The 13,479-nt window shown below is 37.5% G+C and overlaps 1 protein-coding gene across 1 annotated transcript in view; it reads left to right on the top strand.

The window, feature by feature from the left end:
- ZDHHC17 (zDHHC palmitoyltransferase 17) overlaps positions 1 to 13,050 on the top strand; it is a 48,594-nt gene extending 35,544 nt beyond the window's left edge. The window contains exons 11-17 of the mRNA XM_083699259.1: positions 1,246 to 1,370; positions 2,524 to 2,586; positions 4,437 to 4,530; positions 5,439 to 5,522; positions 5,771 to 5,928; positions 8,080 to 8,174; positions 9,956 to 13,050. Of these exons, the coding sequence (XP_083555385.1) occupies positions 1,246 to 1,370; positions 2,524 to 2,586; positions 4,437 to 4,530; positions 5,439 to 5,522; positions 5,771 to 5,928; positions 8,080 to 8,174; positions 9,956 to 10,094 (758 nt within the window). The 3' untranslated portion in view covers positions 10,095 to 13,050. The remainder of the gene's footprint in view (positions 1 to 1,245; positions 1,371 to 2,523; positions 2,587 to 4,436; positions 4,531 to 5,438; positions 5,523 to 5,770; positions 5,929 to 8,079; positions 8,175 to 9,955) is intronic.
- Positions 13,051 to 13,479: the final 429 nt, after the last annotated feature.

The following is a 13,479-nucleotide window of genomic DNA, read 5'->3' as shown; positions in this document are numbered from 1 at the left end:
CGCCAACCATACGGCTGGCGGGCATGCAACTTCCCTCCCAAGCCTCTGCGGGAATTGCTCTCAGAAACAAACCATGAGTCTGGATCTGGACATAGCGCTTAGCAGCATGGCAGGAACAAGCAGGGAATGAAGCACCCACAGTTTCAGCCGTGTTGCACCAACATGCTGTGTGTTGGCACTAATGTGCAAACCAGGTTTGTAAGTTTAAGGCTCATTGTTTTCTTGTTGATGATCTGCAACAACACAGTGGTTTTTCAGGCTTTCTAACTTCAGGGAACTCTTTCCCACATTGATTTCAGTGCTATGGAACCCCTTTACATATGCTAAAAATATTTTCCAACGTGTCGTATTTGTACTTGAAACTGATGGGTTACCATTGAAATTTGTGATGTTAGCTAAATAGGTTTTAAGTGTGTGTGTTTAGAGCTTGCCATGCCCTTGGCAATGGAGTGTATAAATGCTGAGGCACTGAAGCAGAAAAGGTGCTACTGGGGCCATTTGAAATTTCATGGTAGAAAATATTTGTTAGAATATAATTAGCTTTTACTATGTGCAAATTAATGTGAAGAAAATACAGATACCTAGGTATTAACAAAGTTAATTTCAAATTGTGAAGCAGCTGGAATTCAAATACTGGGGGAAAAAATCCAAGGGTCTGCAATTTATTCCAACACTTTCATTTCCAGATAAAGTACATGTTCCTTTTTTCAGTAAATTATTAAGAAGGGAAGAAGAGGAGGAATCTTTAACATGAATGTAATCGTCCCCCCAAAAGAGATTATTATTGTATTCATCATTCCCTGTATAATCTCTTTTATTATAGAGTGTTTTTTGTGATTTAGCTGGAATTTCAGGCCACTAATAGGCATAAACAGTAAAAAAATATTAAAAAATGGTTGACCATTTGAATGTTTTCTGTCAGAAAATGATTTAAAGAGATACAAAAGCTGCAATCCTAAACACATTGACTAGGAAATAAGCTCAACTGAATTCAGACTTTTGAGAGAACATTTATAATGTTGCACTGTTAATTTTGGAGCTATCAAACTAATTAAGACAAGATGATACACTTGAACAGCATATAATGACAAAAAAGGATTATTAGATGTCTTGACATGCATCTAGTACATTCCCTGTGAAATGCATTAGCAACAAAAAAAGTGTATTGCAGAATTCTATTATTTTCAGATAATAATTATTTTTAACAGGAAAGAAAACATATTTAAATTCCTTAATATTTAATACATCTAAATTTTGTGTTCATCCACCTTCCATTTCTTGCTAATAGTGTTGCACTTTTCTACAATTTTGGAAAATCTTGGAAATCAGACCCAGGAATAATTAAAGCCACAGAAGAACAAAAGAAAAAGGTAAAAAGCAAAACAGTCCATTCTTGCTAATGGTTGAAGATGTTGTTTAGATGTTGTTCTGTGTACACACTCAAAGTGTTTTCTAATCAAAGCAATTACAGGAAAGTGTCCCCCACCCAGCCTCCCACAGAGGGGCACAGGAGGCTGCAGAGGCGACAGAGAGTTGCTGAAAATTGTTTCTGTCTATGTTTTGCCAAGTTGTTCCATTTAAGAACATCAGAGGTAATTGTAGTGTAAGCAGAGTGAATGCTTTGCTACTGAGAAATCTGCTGAGGTCATCCAGATATTTCTGGTGTTTGTTTAAAACTTGTGTGTGTGTGTGTGTGTAGATACACACACATTCTCTCTCTCTCTCTCTCTCTCTCTCTCTCTCTCTCTCTCTCTCACACACACACACACACACACACACACACAATCCCTCAAGTATGCATCTTAACTTCCAAGAAACAATTGTGGAAAGAGTTGTGGTACCTTGAAGGCTCATCACATGGTGTAGTTGTTTTTGGTCCAGTTGAAAATGAAGGTGAAGATGTCATCCTTGAAAGGAAACCAGCACGTCCAGAAAAAAAACTAGGCTGTAGACTCTCCTTCCCGATATAGTGTTCTGTGTATTGGGAGATTTTAATGTATCCCAGCTATCCTCTTCATGTCACCGCAGCAGAACATAGGGTGGTTGTAACGGCTTCAAACTGAATGCGAGGGGATACATTTTTGAGGTTGGAAAGGATATGCCTGTTACTGGAGTGACCCAACAGCCCTAATGCTGGTGCAATCTTGAGAAGCAGCCAGAAACTAATGATCTTGCTGCTCGATAGAGTCCCCTTGTATCTTAGAGGCAATTGGGGCAGAACCAATTACACATGTGTGTTTATATAGGCTCTAATGGTGCCGAATTTCTTTGGTGTGAATAAAATGGCATTAAGATCTTTTTGTCCAAGCTTGAGATGGTGTTAAACTAATCTGAGTGTGTTAATAGAAGTTGGGATTTCCAGTGGGGTAGCTTTTGCAGTAAAAACAGCCAAGAATGTCCTGGCACCTTGAAGGCTAACAAAATTGTTTTATGACATAAGTTTGTCAACTAGAGTCGACTTATGAAGCATGTATGAATATGGTTCTTAAATGATTAAATATTCTTATTTTTCCTTTTCTGCAGACAATAGTGGAACTTGCAGAGACAGGAAGTCTGGACCTCAGTATATTCTGCAGTACCTGTTTGGTAGTATGCTTTTTTGCTTACATGTAATTAAATTACCAATTTTAACATCATGTCTGTTCAGAAAATGAGTGTATTCTTTGACCTTGCGATGTTCATACAGGGTATAAGTGAGCCTCTGCCAACTAAAATCCTAAGCCAGTATTTGGGCATATAAATGCCACGCTTCCTAGGAATAGGAAAAGGCAAGTCCATAGGGTGGTTGTGATGGATCCAGAAGAAAGCAGGATATCAAAATTCCTTACTGGAGTCCCTGTCCCACCAAGTTAGGACTCTGTATTCCTGTGGGATGTCCTTGACAGAAGTTCAGATGGATTTGGGTAGAAGCTTAACTTAAAACACTCACAGGTTTTTATATCAAAATACAGTGGCTCTCTTAAGTCAGTATAGAAATCTGGGCAGCAGACTGTTCCAGACCTTCAAATAGAAAAATATATGTTCTAGTACACTAGGTGTGCTATGGTATCTGTTGCCACTCCCTGTGGTAAGACTTCCCACCACCAAAGTATTTAGCAGGAGCAATACAAGAGTTCCTAGCAATTCTTAAAGTTATTGTTGTTCCTATGTATCTTAATGACAACCCTGGATTAGAATCCTAAAAATAGGAGATAGAACAGGACTACTTCAGATTGTGACTAAATCAAACAAGTGCACAGATCTCTGAGTATAGAGCAAAACCATGAAAATACTTCCATTAATAACTTCAGATTAAATTGACAGTGCCATTTTAGATACACACACATCTTATACTGGATATTTTGTTGTTCAGTTTGTGGTGTGTATAAAGTAAATACCAACATTAGTTATAATCAGCTGTCACTTCATTAAAAGTTTTACCTTATCTAAAACATCTGTAATGAAGTAAGCAGAATGTGCTTTATATAATAATGTTCTCAAAATATACAGGAATTATGAGATTGTTATGATACATTTATATTCCTATCCAGAATCTAAATACATGCAACTCTGGACTCTTTAATATAAAACCTTTAAAACTAAATACCATATATCATGTTGCATAAATTATTTGATACTATAATGGTATTTTAAAACTTGTTGCTCTGTATGAAAATCTTTTAAGAACTTGAGATATGGTGAAACATAAGTGTTCTCTTACTTTGGGACATTGATAAGATAGTCTTGACTACAGATCTGAGTATTTTGTATTTCAGACAAATTGTTTATTACTTGATAGATACACTATTTTTAAAATGCAAGTGTTAAATATTGTAGGTGTCATTCTCAAGATAAAATATCTTTTGTGCGCTGACATTTGTTTTGATGAAATGTTTTCACCGACAGCATTACAACAGTGTTATGCTCAGTTTTTGCTATATGGAATACAAATTATTTATGTATCCACCCATACGTAACTGATCTAACTGCAGACGATAAAAATCACCCAAATACTTAATCTTTTGTAAACTCTGCAAGCTTTTCCATCAGTATCGTCATCAGTTTCTTTGATCTCTAATTCAGAGTTTCAGTGTCGGCAGTAAACAGAACAGTGGGAAATTCTGTTTCGCAATGGAAAGGAGAATTTTTTTGTTTCAATTTAATTGAGATTGGCGATTGCAAATGCTGTAAGACTTGTGTATAGTATATAAGACTTGTCTAGTGGGTGTAGGTGACAAATACAAAGCTTCTGTTTAGAGGAAAGTTAAAGTAAGGGAGGTATATTTTTGCTAGGTGAAGCTAGAACTACAAGCTCCACGTGGTTACATTCTTGGTATCATGACATGCCTGAGCAGTAGAAGCAACAACAATAGTAACATTGTGTTCAAAATTCATGTTAAAGATTGATAATATGAAAAGTGTGTTACATTGTATGCATATAAAAATCTGTTGAACAGATACGGAAACCGGTGAGATCCAAACACTGTGGTGTGTGCAATCGATGTATAGCCAAGTTTGATCATCACTGCCCCTGGGTTGGTAACTGCGTAGGTAAGTACTGACAAGGAATAGAAAATTTCCATTGTGTTTAGCTTTCAATCTCAAATAGTATGTGCATTTAGCATAGCACGGTTTCTTAGTATTCCTGTATTCACCACTGCTATCAGACCAAGAAGATGCCAGACATTTTTTATTCTATAGTTTAGAAGCATAAGCAAGCTCAGCCCAGCCTCTTGACCTCCAATGGTCTTCGTCACTGGGAGCTAAAGCAGTATAGCAAATGAATGCAGCAGAGAGCAGGGTTGTTGTTTTTTGTGGGAATGCAGATTTTTCATGTGAATGTTTGGTAGGTGATCTTGAAGCAAGTATGGTCACAAATCTTAGTGACGGTGAAGCTAAGACACAGTCTTTAAGCTTTGCATTTGAAGCACTTCCAAATGGATTCATCTCAACAGAATGCCTGAGCATTTTTAGAGAACTGATTTCATATAGTGTTGGTCTTTTTTTCTTTTACAATTTTATGATGCATTAATAGTTTTATTGTGTACCACTTTCATTTTTTTGAGTTTGTGGCTTATAAATATTCAAATAAATATATAAATTTCAGGGTAATATTAGTATTCATAAGCAAATGAAATAGTTTTATTTTGGAGGAGAAAAGGTTACTGGGCTGAAGGTCAGCTTTTTATTGTATATTTGCATATTGCATATTTATGCTCACTTATTCATTTACTTCTTGAATACTTCCCAATTCTTTCCCCAGGGGAGCTTGTGCTTTATTTGCAAAGCATGTGATGAACTGCATTGCCATGCTGAAATAAGACTCTTCTAGACTCTTCTAGTCTTGTGGCAGGGAAAGCTACGCTTTATATATTATATATTACTAGAAGCACGCTTTCTGGCCTCTTGTTAAAATGGCATAAAAAACAAATACATTTACTTCCATTCTTTCTTCTCAGGAGCTGGCAACCATCGTTATTTCATGGGCTATCTATTCTTTTTACTATTCATGATTTGCTGGATGATTTATGGATGTATCTCTTGTGAGTATTGTTTCCTGAACCATTTTCTTAATGCCTAGTTTAAGTCCTACTGTGCCTGCAATGTTCTGTGTGAACATTGACCTATACCTTGATGGTTGCCTGGTAGGGTTTTTCTTTTCTCATAAAAAATGCTTTTGGAAATGTTCCCCATGCAACATGCCCTGTATTCTGCAGGCTCATGTTCAGAAACATTTTCTAATCCAATGATATCATTTTCTAATCCAGTGATACGTATTTTTTAATTCCAGACTGGGGAATCCACTGTCACACTACTTACACAGCAGATGGATTTTGGACATATATTACACAAATAGCCACCTGTTCACCTTGGATGTTCTGGATGTTTTTGAATAGTGTGTTTCACTTCATGTGGGTGGCTGTGCTGCTAATGTGTCAGATGTATCAGGTAGGAGAAAGCACTGAATATGCCAACAAGCAGGGTTGCATTCAACAGTGTTGCTCACTGACAGTAAAGCAGTAAGGCCAGTTGAATAGGGACAAGAGAACTTTCCCCACCCTTCCCCTTGCACCCAGCCTCCTAAATCTGCTTCAGAGGGATGGGAGATTCTCCAGAGCAGATTTGAGGTTGAGGGAGGGCTGCAGAGGAGATGGGAAATCACTGAAAAGTGCTTACCTCCTCATTCTGCTGACAGAAACCTTCCTGAGAATCCGGGGGTTGATTCCATTGCATATGTGAGGATCTGAATGCATATTGAAGCCCTTGCCTGTTTCTCTCTTTAATGCAAAGCATCAAACTTGAAATGCACTTATTTCCCAAGCCTTTGGGTGCCACCAGGTTTGATTGCCAGCACTATGGAACTTGGTTGGGTTTGGTATACAAAAATGTTGAAAAAAATAAGTGGCTAGTTTCAAATCTGTTTTCATGTATCTTATATCATAAATGATCATGAGTGACAGAAACACACAGGAGAACAGAAAAGACTTGGCGTCAAGTACATATTAGATGCAGCTGTTCTGCTGGCAAGGAATTTGCATCACTGAAACACAGTTGACTGTTTTTACACAGTCAATAAAGACTTTACCCAGGCAAGTTCAGAACATGCAAAGTCTCACTAAAGAAATTGATCCGAGTAGCCATTAGTGTTTGAGGGTGAGGGTTTGCTTAGATAATGAGGGTCAGCAATTAAGACACAAAAAGAAACTATTGTTAACTGGGACGTCCTGGCATGTTCCCTCACTTGCAGAAATGGAGGAGCTAAGCTCTTTCTTATCTTGGATTATTAAGATGTACTATGATAATCCAAGCACAGCCTATTTGTGCCAGTGTCTCAAAATAATAGGCAAAGTAATATAACACTAACAATGTTTTGTCGGGTAGGAATAGGAAAATGTTAACATGACAGAGTCTCTTATGGTAAACTTTCTCCTTAGGAGGCCCAAAGTTACTGCTTGACTGTTTTTGAAAATAAATAATTGAACCTGTTAACTCACAGCTATTATTAAGTTCATCGTGGTTCAGAGCAACCATCAGTATACATCCAGTGTATCAGAGAGGATTTTGTGCATTAACAGCAAACTCTGTTAGCATGAAATACACAAAAAGTATTCCATTTAGCTCTAACTTGTTTCATCTTTGTACTAAGCTGCCAAAGGTGGTCTTGAAGTTACAGCAGAACAGTTCTGGCTTCAACCTCCACTTTCTGCAGGGATTGCCTATGCTATAGATTTACCTATAGGGGTTTTAATAGTGCATCTTATTCCAGTGGGCTTTAAGTCACTGCCTGTCAGCTGATAGGTTCTCACTTCAAGGCCATTTGGATTCACTGCACTATTGAGTTCAACAGGCAGTTTGCTGTGCTGTGGAGTACCCCATGAGAAGCTGCATAGCACAATCTATACCAGCAGGCCTGCTGATCCCAGGAGACAGTCGATTGGTGGTGATAGTAAGTCTCCCTTGCTAATTAGCATTTGGGAGAGTGCTTTAAGGCTCCCTATTGTACATTGGCAGCTGCATCTCTCCCTCCTCCACGCCTGATGCGTATATGATATCAGATGTGGGCAGATGGACATGGTGGAACCACCTTGTGGACCAAATTGGGACCTGTGCCGTGGATGATTAATTGGGGAAAGAAAGAATGGGAAACTATAGTATAAAAAGATAAGATATAAGGATAAAAACAAGGTGAAGGATTTGCTGAAATATATATATGAATTAGAAGACAAAGAGGGGAGGTGTGAGGAGGTCAAGGAGACAAGTTAAGAAAGGGAGTTCTATTAAGGTTTGATCTGTTTTTTGTCTTTCTTTTATGATTTTGGACTGTGTCTTTTATTTTTTATTTTTTCCTTTTTAGTTGTGTTTGCTTTTTCTATTTTTCTAGTTTTAGTTTTTTCTTGGACATGCTTTGTCTTTATATATTGTGTTTTCTTTTGTAACCTTTAAAATTTGAATAAATATTATTATTTTTTTAAAAAAAATTGGGACCTATGCCAGGCCTAATAAGACCTATGGGCTGGAAGTTCCCTATGCCTCCTATAGCGGGTTTATATACTACATCTTCAAAGATTCTGAATATTTCCCCTCCCCCATTTCTCCCAGATCTCTTGTTTAGGTATTACTACAAATGAAAGGATGAATGCAAGACGATATAAGCACTTTAAAGTTACAACAACATCTATCGAAAGCCCATTTAAGTAAGTACATAAAGAAACATGGAAATGTGTTTATAAAAATGTGTAGGTGGTATTCACAAGTGAGGGAAAGCTTAAATGGCACAGGTGAACGGGTGCTGGGTTGTTTCCCCCCCTTCCCTAAAAGGTAGCCACAGAAGATGTGAATCTCTTTCCACATGTTCCCAGGAAAGCAGCTGAGTTAGGGGTGTGATCTTGATTGGGGAAACTGTTTGGAGGGTATCAAAGTATTTTTTGTTGTATAGTTACCTGCTCTGGAAATTTTATACAAATTGAAATATGGACAACTTCCTCAAACAAATAACTGGAACGTGAGCAGAAACACATTTCTCTTTTAGCACCCCCAAATTCAAAACAAAACAAAATTCTAAAACTAAAAAGCTGACAGTTCATTTTCTCTCTCCCTCATACATATGCATGCCTATGCAAATATTTACCATTTCATATTGTTCACATACTTGGATTCTCTTGGAAGCAAATATGCCATTAATACTGACATGCACAAAAAATCCTGGCTACCTAGTAACTTTCAAAATAAACATCATCATAAATGAAAGATTATTCCTTAGGAAAAAAATACTTCAGAGTACACAGACATCTGCTTTCTCTTTCCCTAATTTGGTCCCATTTTCTCTTCTCTACGACCCCATTAATAATTGACAAAGACTCCTACATTTTCTTCTTTCCCCAAACCTCTTTGTCCCGTTCCCCCTGCCTTATTCTTCCTCTTGTGTATCTTTCTTCCTTTGGAATTAAGGGTACCAATAGTATGATCAAACAGCAGCAATTTGATAACATCAAAAAGTAAAAGTCTAATCAGCAGTCTGGTTGCACAGGCTGCAGTTTCTGGACTGTCTTCAAAGGCAGCCCTACATATAAGAGTTTTCCAGTAGTTGTCTAAATGAGGTTACCAAGGAAGAAGCTACTGAAGCCGGATTATCCATAAGGAGTGGGCCATCAGACAAAGCTATAAAGGCACTCAAGCCATTGAGACCACTTTTGTCTCTGGCGATAGTAATTGATCCATGAGAACCCGCAAACCACAGACCTGGACTTTTAGGGCAGAGCTTTCCAAACCGTGTGTCATGACCCATTAGTGTGTCAGCTGCAGTGTGTAGGTGTGCCATGCAAACACTCCCTACGCTCCTCCTGGGGAAATGGGTTAGTTTAACCTCCAGTTTGCTAATAAAACTGAATTACTGTGCCGCAAAATAATGCATGTCTAAAAAATGTGTCACCAACATAAAAAGTTTGGAAAGCTGTTTTAGGGGGAACATGACCATATCCAGAGCTGTTGAAAGCAGCATCCAGAGACTTATAGAATATCAGATGAAATAGTGATCATACCCTCATTTGTGGGAGTGGCCAGACTGTGCAACCACATTAGATATGTGAATTGTGTTCCATCAGAACCATGAATTCTAGCCAATTTAAATGGGTATTTGTAATATCTCACATGTGCTATGTAACCAGTCCTTCCCCAAACCCAATACACTAGGTCAGAAGTATTATCCCCATTATAAAGGGGGCAGATAAACTGAAGCCAAGAAATCATAGCTTTCCTAAAGCTTTCTATTGAGAGTTTACAACCCTGTGTGGCTTCTTGGTTGATAGCTGACGCTTTTCACTCCTCGGTAGCAGTGAATGGTTCTCCAAGTATCAACAAGCACAGTTATATGTATTGGGGCGGGGGGAGGGGGGAGTCCTCCTTAATGATGACTAACATTGTTGCACTTGCTGGACTAACATATATTTATGTAACCATTTTTGTTTGTATTTTTTAGCCATGGATGCATAAGAAACATTATAGACTTCTTTGAATTCAGATGCTGCGGTCTTTTTCGTCCTGTTATTGTGGACTGGACAAGGCAGTATACAATAGAATATGACCAAACAACTGGAAGTGGCTACCAGCTAGTGTAACACCCACCTCCAAACCTGTGAGCATATCGTATCTGAGTGGTGCCTGAAAATTTGTTTCTCTCAAATCCACATCCCTTGAACAGTAGCATGCTATGAATAGAGCTAACAGTGAATCTAATGGTACCTTCTCTACATCAGTTTTATTAACAGATGTAATCAAAGGACAGAATAAACTGCCAATCCTGACAATGAGGAGGAAGATGAGAAAAGGATTTTAACTGTCCTTACCGTGGGAATGATTCACAAAGACATATTCACGCCATTTTCTTTCCTTTTAACTGCTTTCACAATGGAGCATGAGATTGTTAAAATACAAACATACTAAAGTCATGCTGTGCTGAACATGAAATATTTATTTCATAATTTGAACAATTTCATTGGAATTAAAGTCAAATTTTACAAAGCAGCCAGACTTTGAGATCAATGTATTATATTTCCTGTAATGGAATTTTTGTACAGATTTGCTATAGTATTATGTGCATTGAAAATGTGCATTCAGTACTCCGAAGAATCATGTGGTCTTATTGGGAATCCACCATAAAGCGTGAAGTTGTTGGAAGCAGGACGCAGAAGGATGTTTGTCACAAAACTGTTACGTAAATGTAATGGCTGTTGGCAGTTAAAGCTGTCTTGTTTCTGATATATTGAATTACTCATAATAAGCCTTGTGTGAAGATGTATATTTGGGGAGGGTGGGTGAAGTTGCACAAAATTACATCTCGTCCAGTATAAAGCCCTATTTAGGTGCATGATACGACTTTTGAAAATTAGACCACAAAACAAAATATAGCATAATAATCTGCAAAAACTAAATAAAAACGTATAATATATGCAGTCAGTGAAATGCTGGTACCTAAGTAGTAGGTACAGTTCTGCATGATGTAGTCTACAGTCATTGGAGGATGTGCGAAGTCATGTAGGTGGAACCAAAGAGTGAAAGGGTCAACTCTCAGTAATAGGGGAGCAGGGAAGGATATGACTGCAGTTAAATTGAATGTGGCTGCTGGAGAAGTAAAAACTGATTAGCAAGTAACTCTCTTGCGTTACATAAAATGATGGAATTCAAGCTACAGAAAGTTATAATTCCTTTGTAGCAGATTTAAGTGGGGAAAAAAACATTACATGGCTTCTTGAAGAATATGGTAATGGCAAGTGGGAAAACACCCTTAACTTTTGTTTGTCTCAAAGTTACCAGAACCAGATATATTTGAAAGGTAAGGAGTGGTATGAAGTTGCATTCCAGAAGAGTTTTATGTTGTTGAATGTGATGCACTGATTTTATGTTACAGCATTTTTATATATTCCTTGTGAATTATTCACTGCTTCCTTAACTATTGTTTACAGAGAGACTCGAAAAATCGGTTAAGTTCTCTTTTTAAGTGCTGTAGCAACATAGTGGTTCGAGAATCCTGTGAGGGGGATTTGGGGAGGGGACCTTAATACAGATGATCGAGACCAGTGTAAAGAATGTTTATCTGTATATACATAATTTATCAAATAGTTTTCTCTTTGTGAGTGTGTGTGCGTGCGCGTGTGTGTGTGTTAGTATATTTAAAAGCTGCTCATTTCATTTTATCCAACCAAAAATGTAGGAAGATATCTAATGGGCTTGTTAGTAATGATCAATATTGCTGTTAATAGGCACTGTACCCTGCAGCTTCACTGCATGTTTGATGCTTGGCAAAACTAGCATTTCCTGTAATATGCAGATTACAGGTATTAAAGCAATCTAGTGGTATTCCCGCCCCTTGCCTTAGTAAGAGGAGCAGTGAAACTGTAAATAGTTGATGTTCAGTATTTCAAGTAGGCATTTTCCCTCTAGCCATTTCTTTGATCACCAGGTGTGCATAGTTTGCAAGTACCAGATACCAAGATTTACAGAATTGCAACATTAGTGTACTTGAATGTTTAATACTGGAAAAATTCAACCTTGTCTTTGACACACTATTTTTGAGGGAAAGAGAATGAAGTTGGGTGCAGGGATGGCAAAAGAGGCCTGTGCCATTTTGTCAGATACAACTTAGAACTATAATAAGAATATATTATTCTTACAACACTACTTGTAAACTTTAGTTTCAAGCTGAACATGTTTGAGCAGAGCCATCTATTTCTTATTTTACATTTCATGGAGTTGACTCCCTTTTGGAGAAAGTGTAGCTCTGCAGAATCTCATTTGATGTTGAAAGCCCTCCCGTAATCTATTTGCTAAATATATTTCATAGCTCCAGAAAAATCTGTGTAACATACATCTATATTTCTTTTGCAAGTTACAGTAATGTGCACCATATGGATTCCTTGTACAAATAATTGTGTCCTTGATAGTGAAAATAAATCCTACTTCAGTTGAGCCAAAATACTTGGGTGTAAATTTTGCTTAACTCTATGCTGCAAAAAGAAAATATAATGGAGTTAAAATTGCCCAGAAGGTTCTACATCTGAGGCAGCTAGAATAATTCTAGTAGTCTGAAATACTGAACGGTTTTTTTCTGAAATCTGGCAGATTTTTTTTTGGGGGGGGGGGAGTATCTATGCAGCATTTTTTTTCTACCAAGAACTCTGTTATTTATTGCAGCAGACCACACCATTCTAGAGGGCTGCATGAAAGCGATCCAAATATACTGGATAGATATTCATTGATCTATTCAGAACAAGCAAATGAAAAATTTGTTTCTGCCCTAGATAAGCTATTTTCTTTTTGCAGGTTTTAAGTTTCTCAATGCTCTCTTAAGTTGTTTTAACAGGTAATATGCATAAGAGCATCATTGTTTAAAACGGAGTATTTTTTTAATTTACCTTATTTATAACTGTGCCAAGCATTATTTTACTACTGTCAAAATGTTGATGTATTACATGGTGAACAAAATCTGTAAAATGTTTAATAAAAATAGCACTCCTTACATAAATTAAAATTGTCATTTTTTTGTAAGTTATTAATCAAATAAATACTTGTCTCCTAGATGCTAGCATTTGTCTTTACTTCAGTAAGAGTTTCTTGTTCTTCTGCTCAGAACACTCAGGAACTTACTCTTCTTAGGAGATCGGCTCCTTTTCTGCTAATTAGGAGGTTACTCCAAAGAGCCCATTGCTACCTCAGTAAGTAGACTAGCGGAGCATTTTTTTCCAGCATTGGAGTTAAACTTTGCATGTTGGTGACACTTTGTAGACATGCATCATTTCACCACACAGTCCTTCGGTTTTCCAGCCTCTGGAGAAGTGCAGGGAGCGTTCATGCGACACACCTACACACTTAACATGTTGAGAGAAACAGTTTGGGGAGCTCTGATCCACAAGTTATTCTTAAACCAACTTTGTACTTTCCCTCTCCCACCTGCCCTCCAGCCTTTGAGAGCCAAGATCATGCAGGAAGGCTTTAATAGCAATTATG

This window comes from Podarcis gaigeae (assembly GCF_964106915.1).
Source record: "Podarcis gaigeae genome assembly, chromosome: 10".
Lineage (NCBI taxonomy): Eukaryota > Metazoa > Chordata > Lepidosauria > Squamata > Lacertidae > Podarcis > Podarcis gaigeae.
Note: the sequence above shows the minus strand (reverse complement) of the source record. Positions and strands in the feature narration are given on the sequence as shown.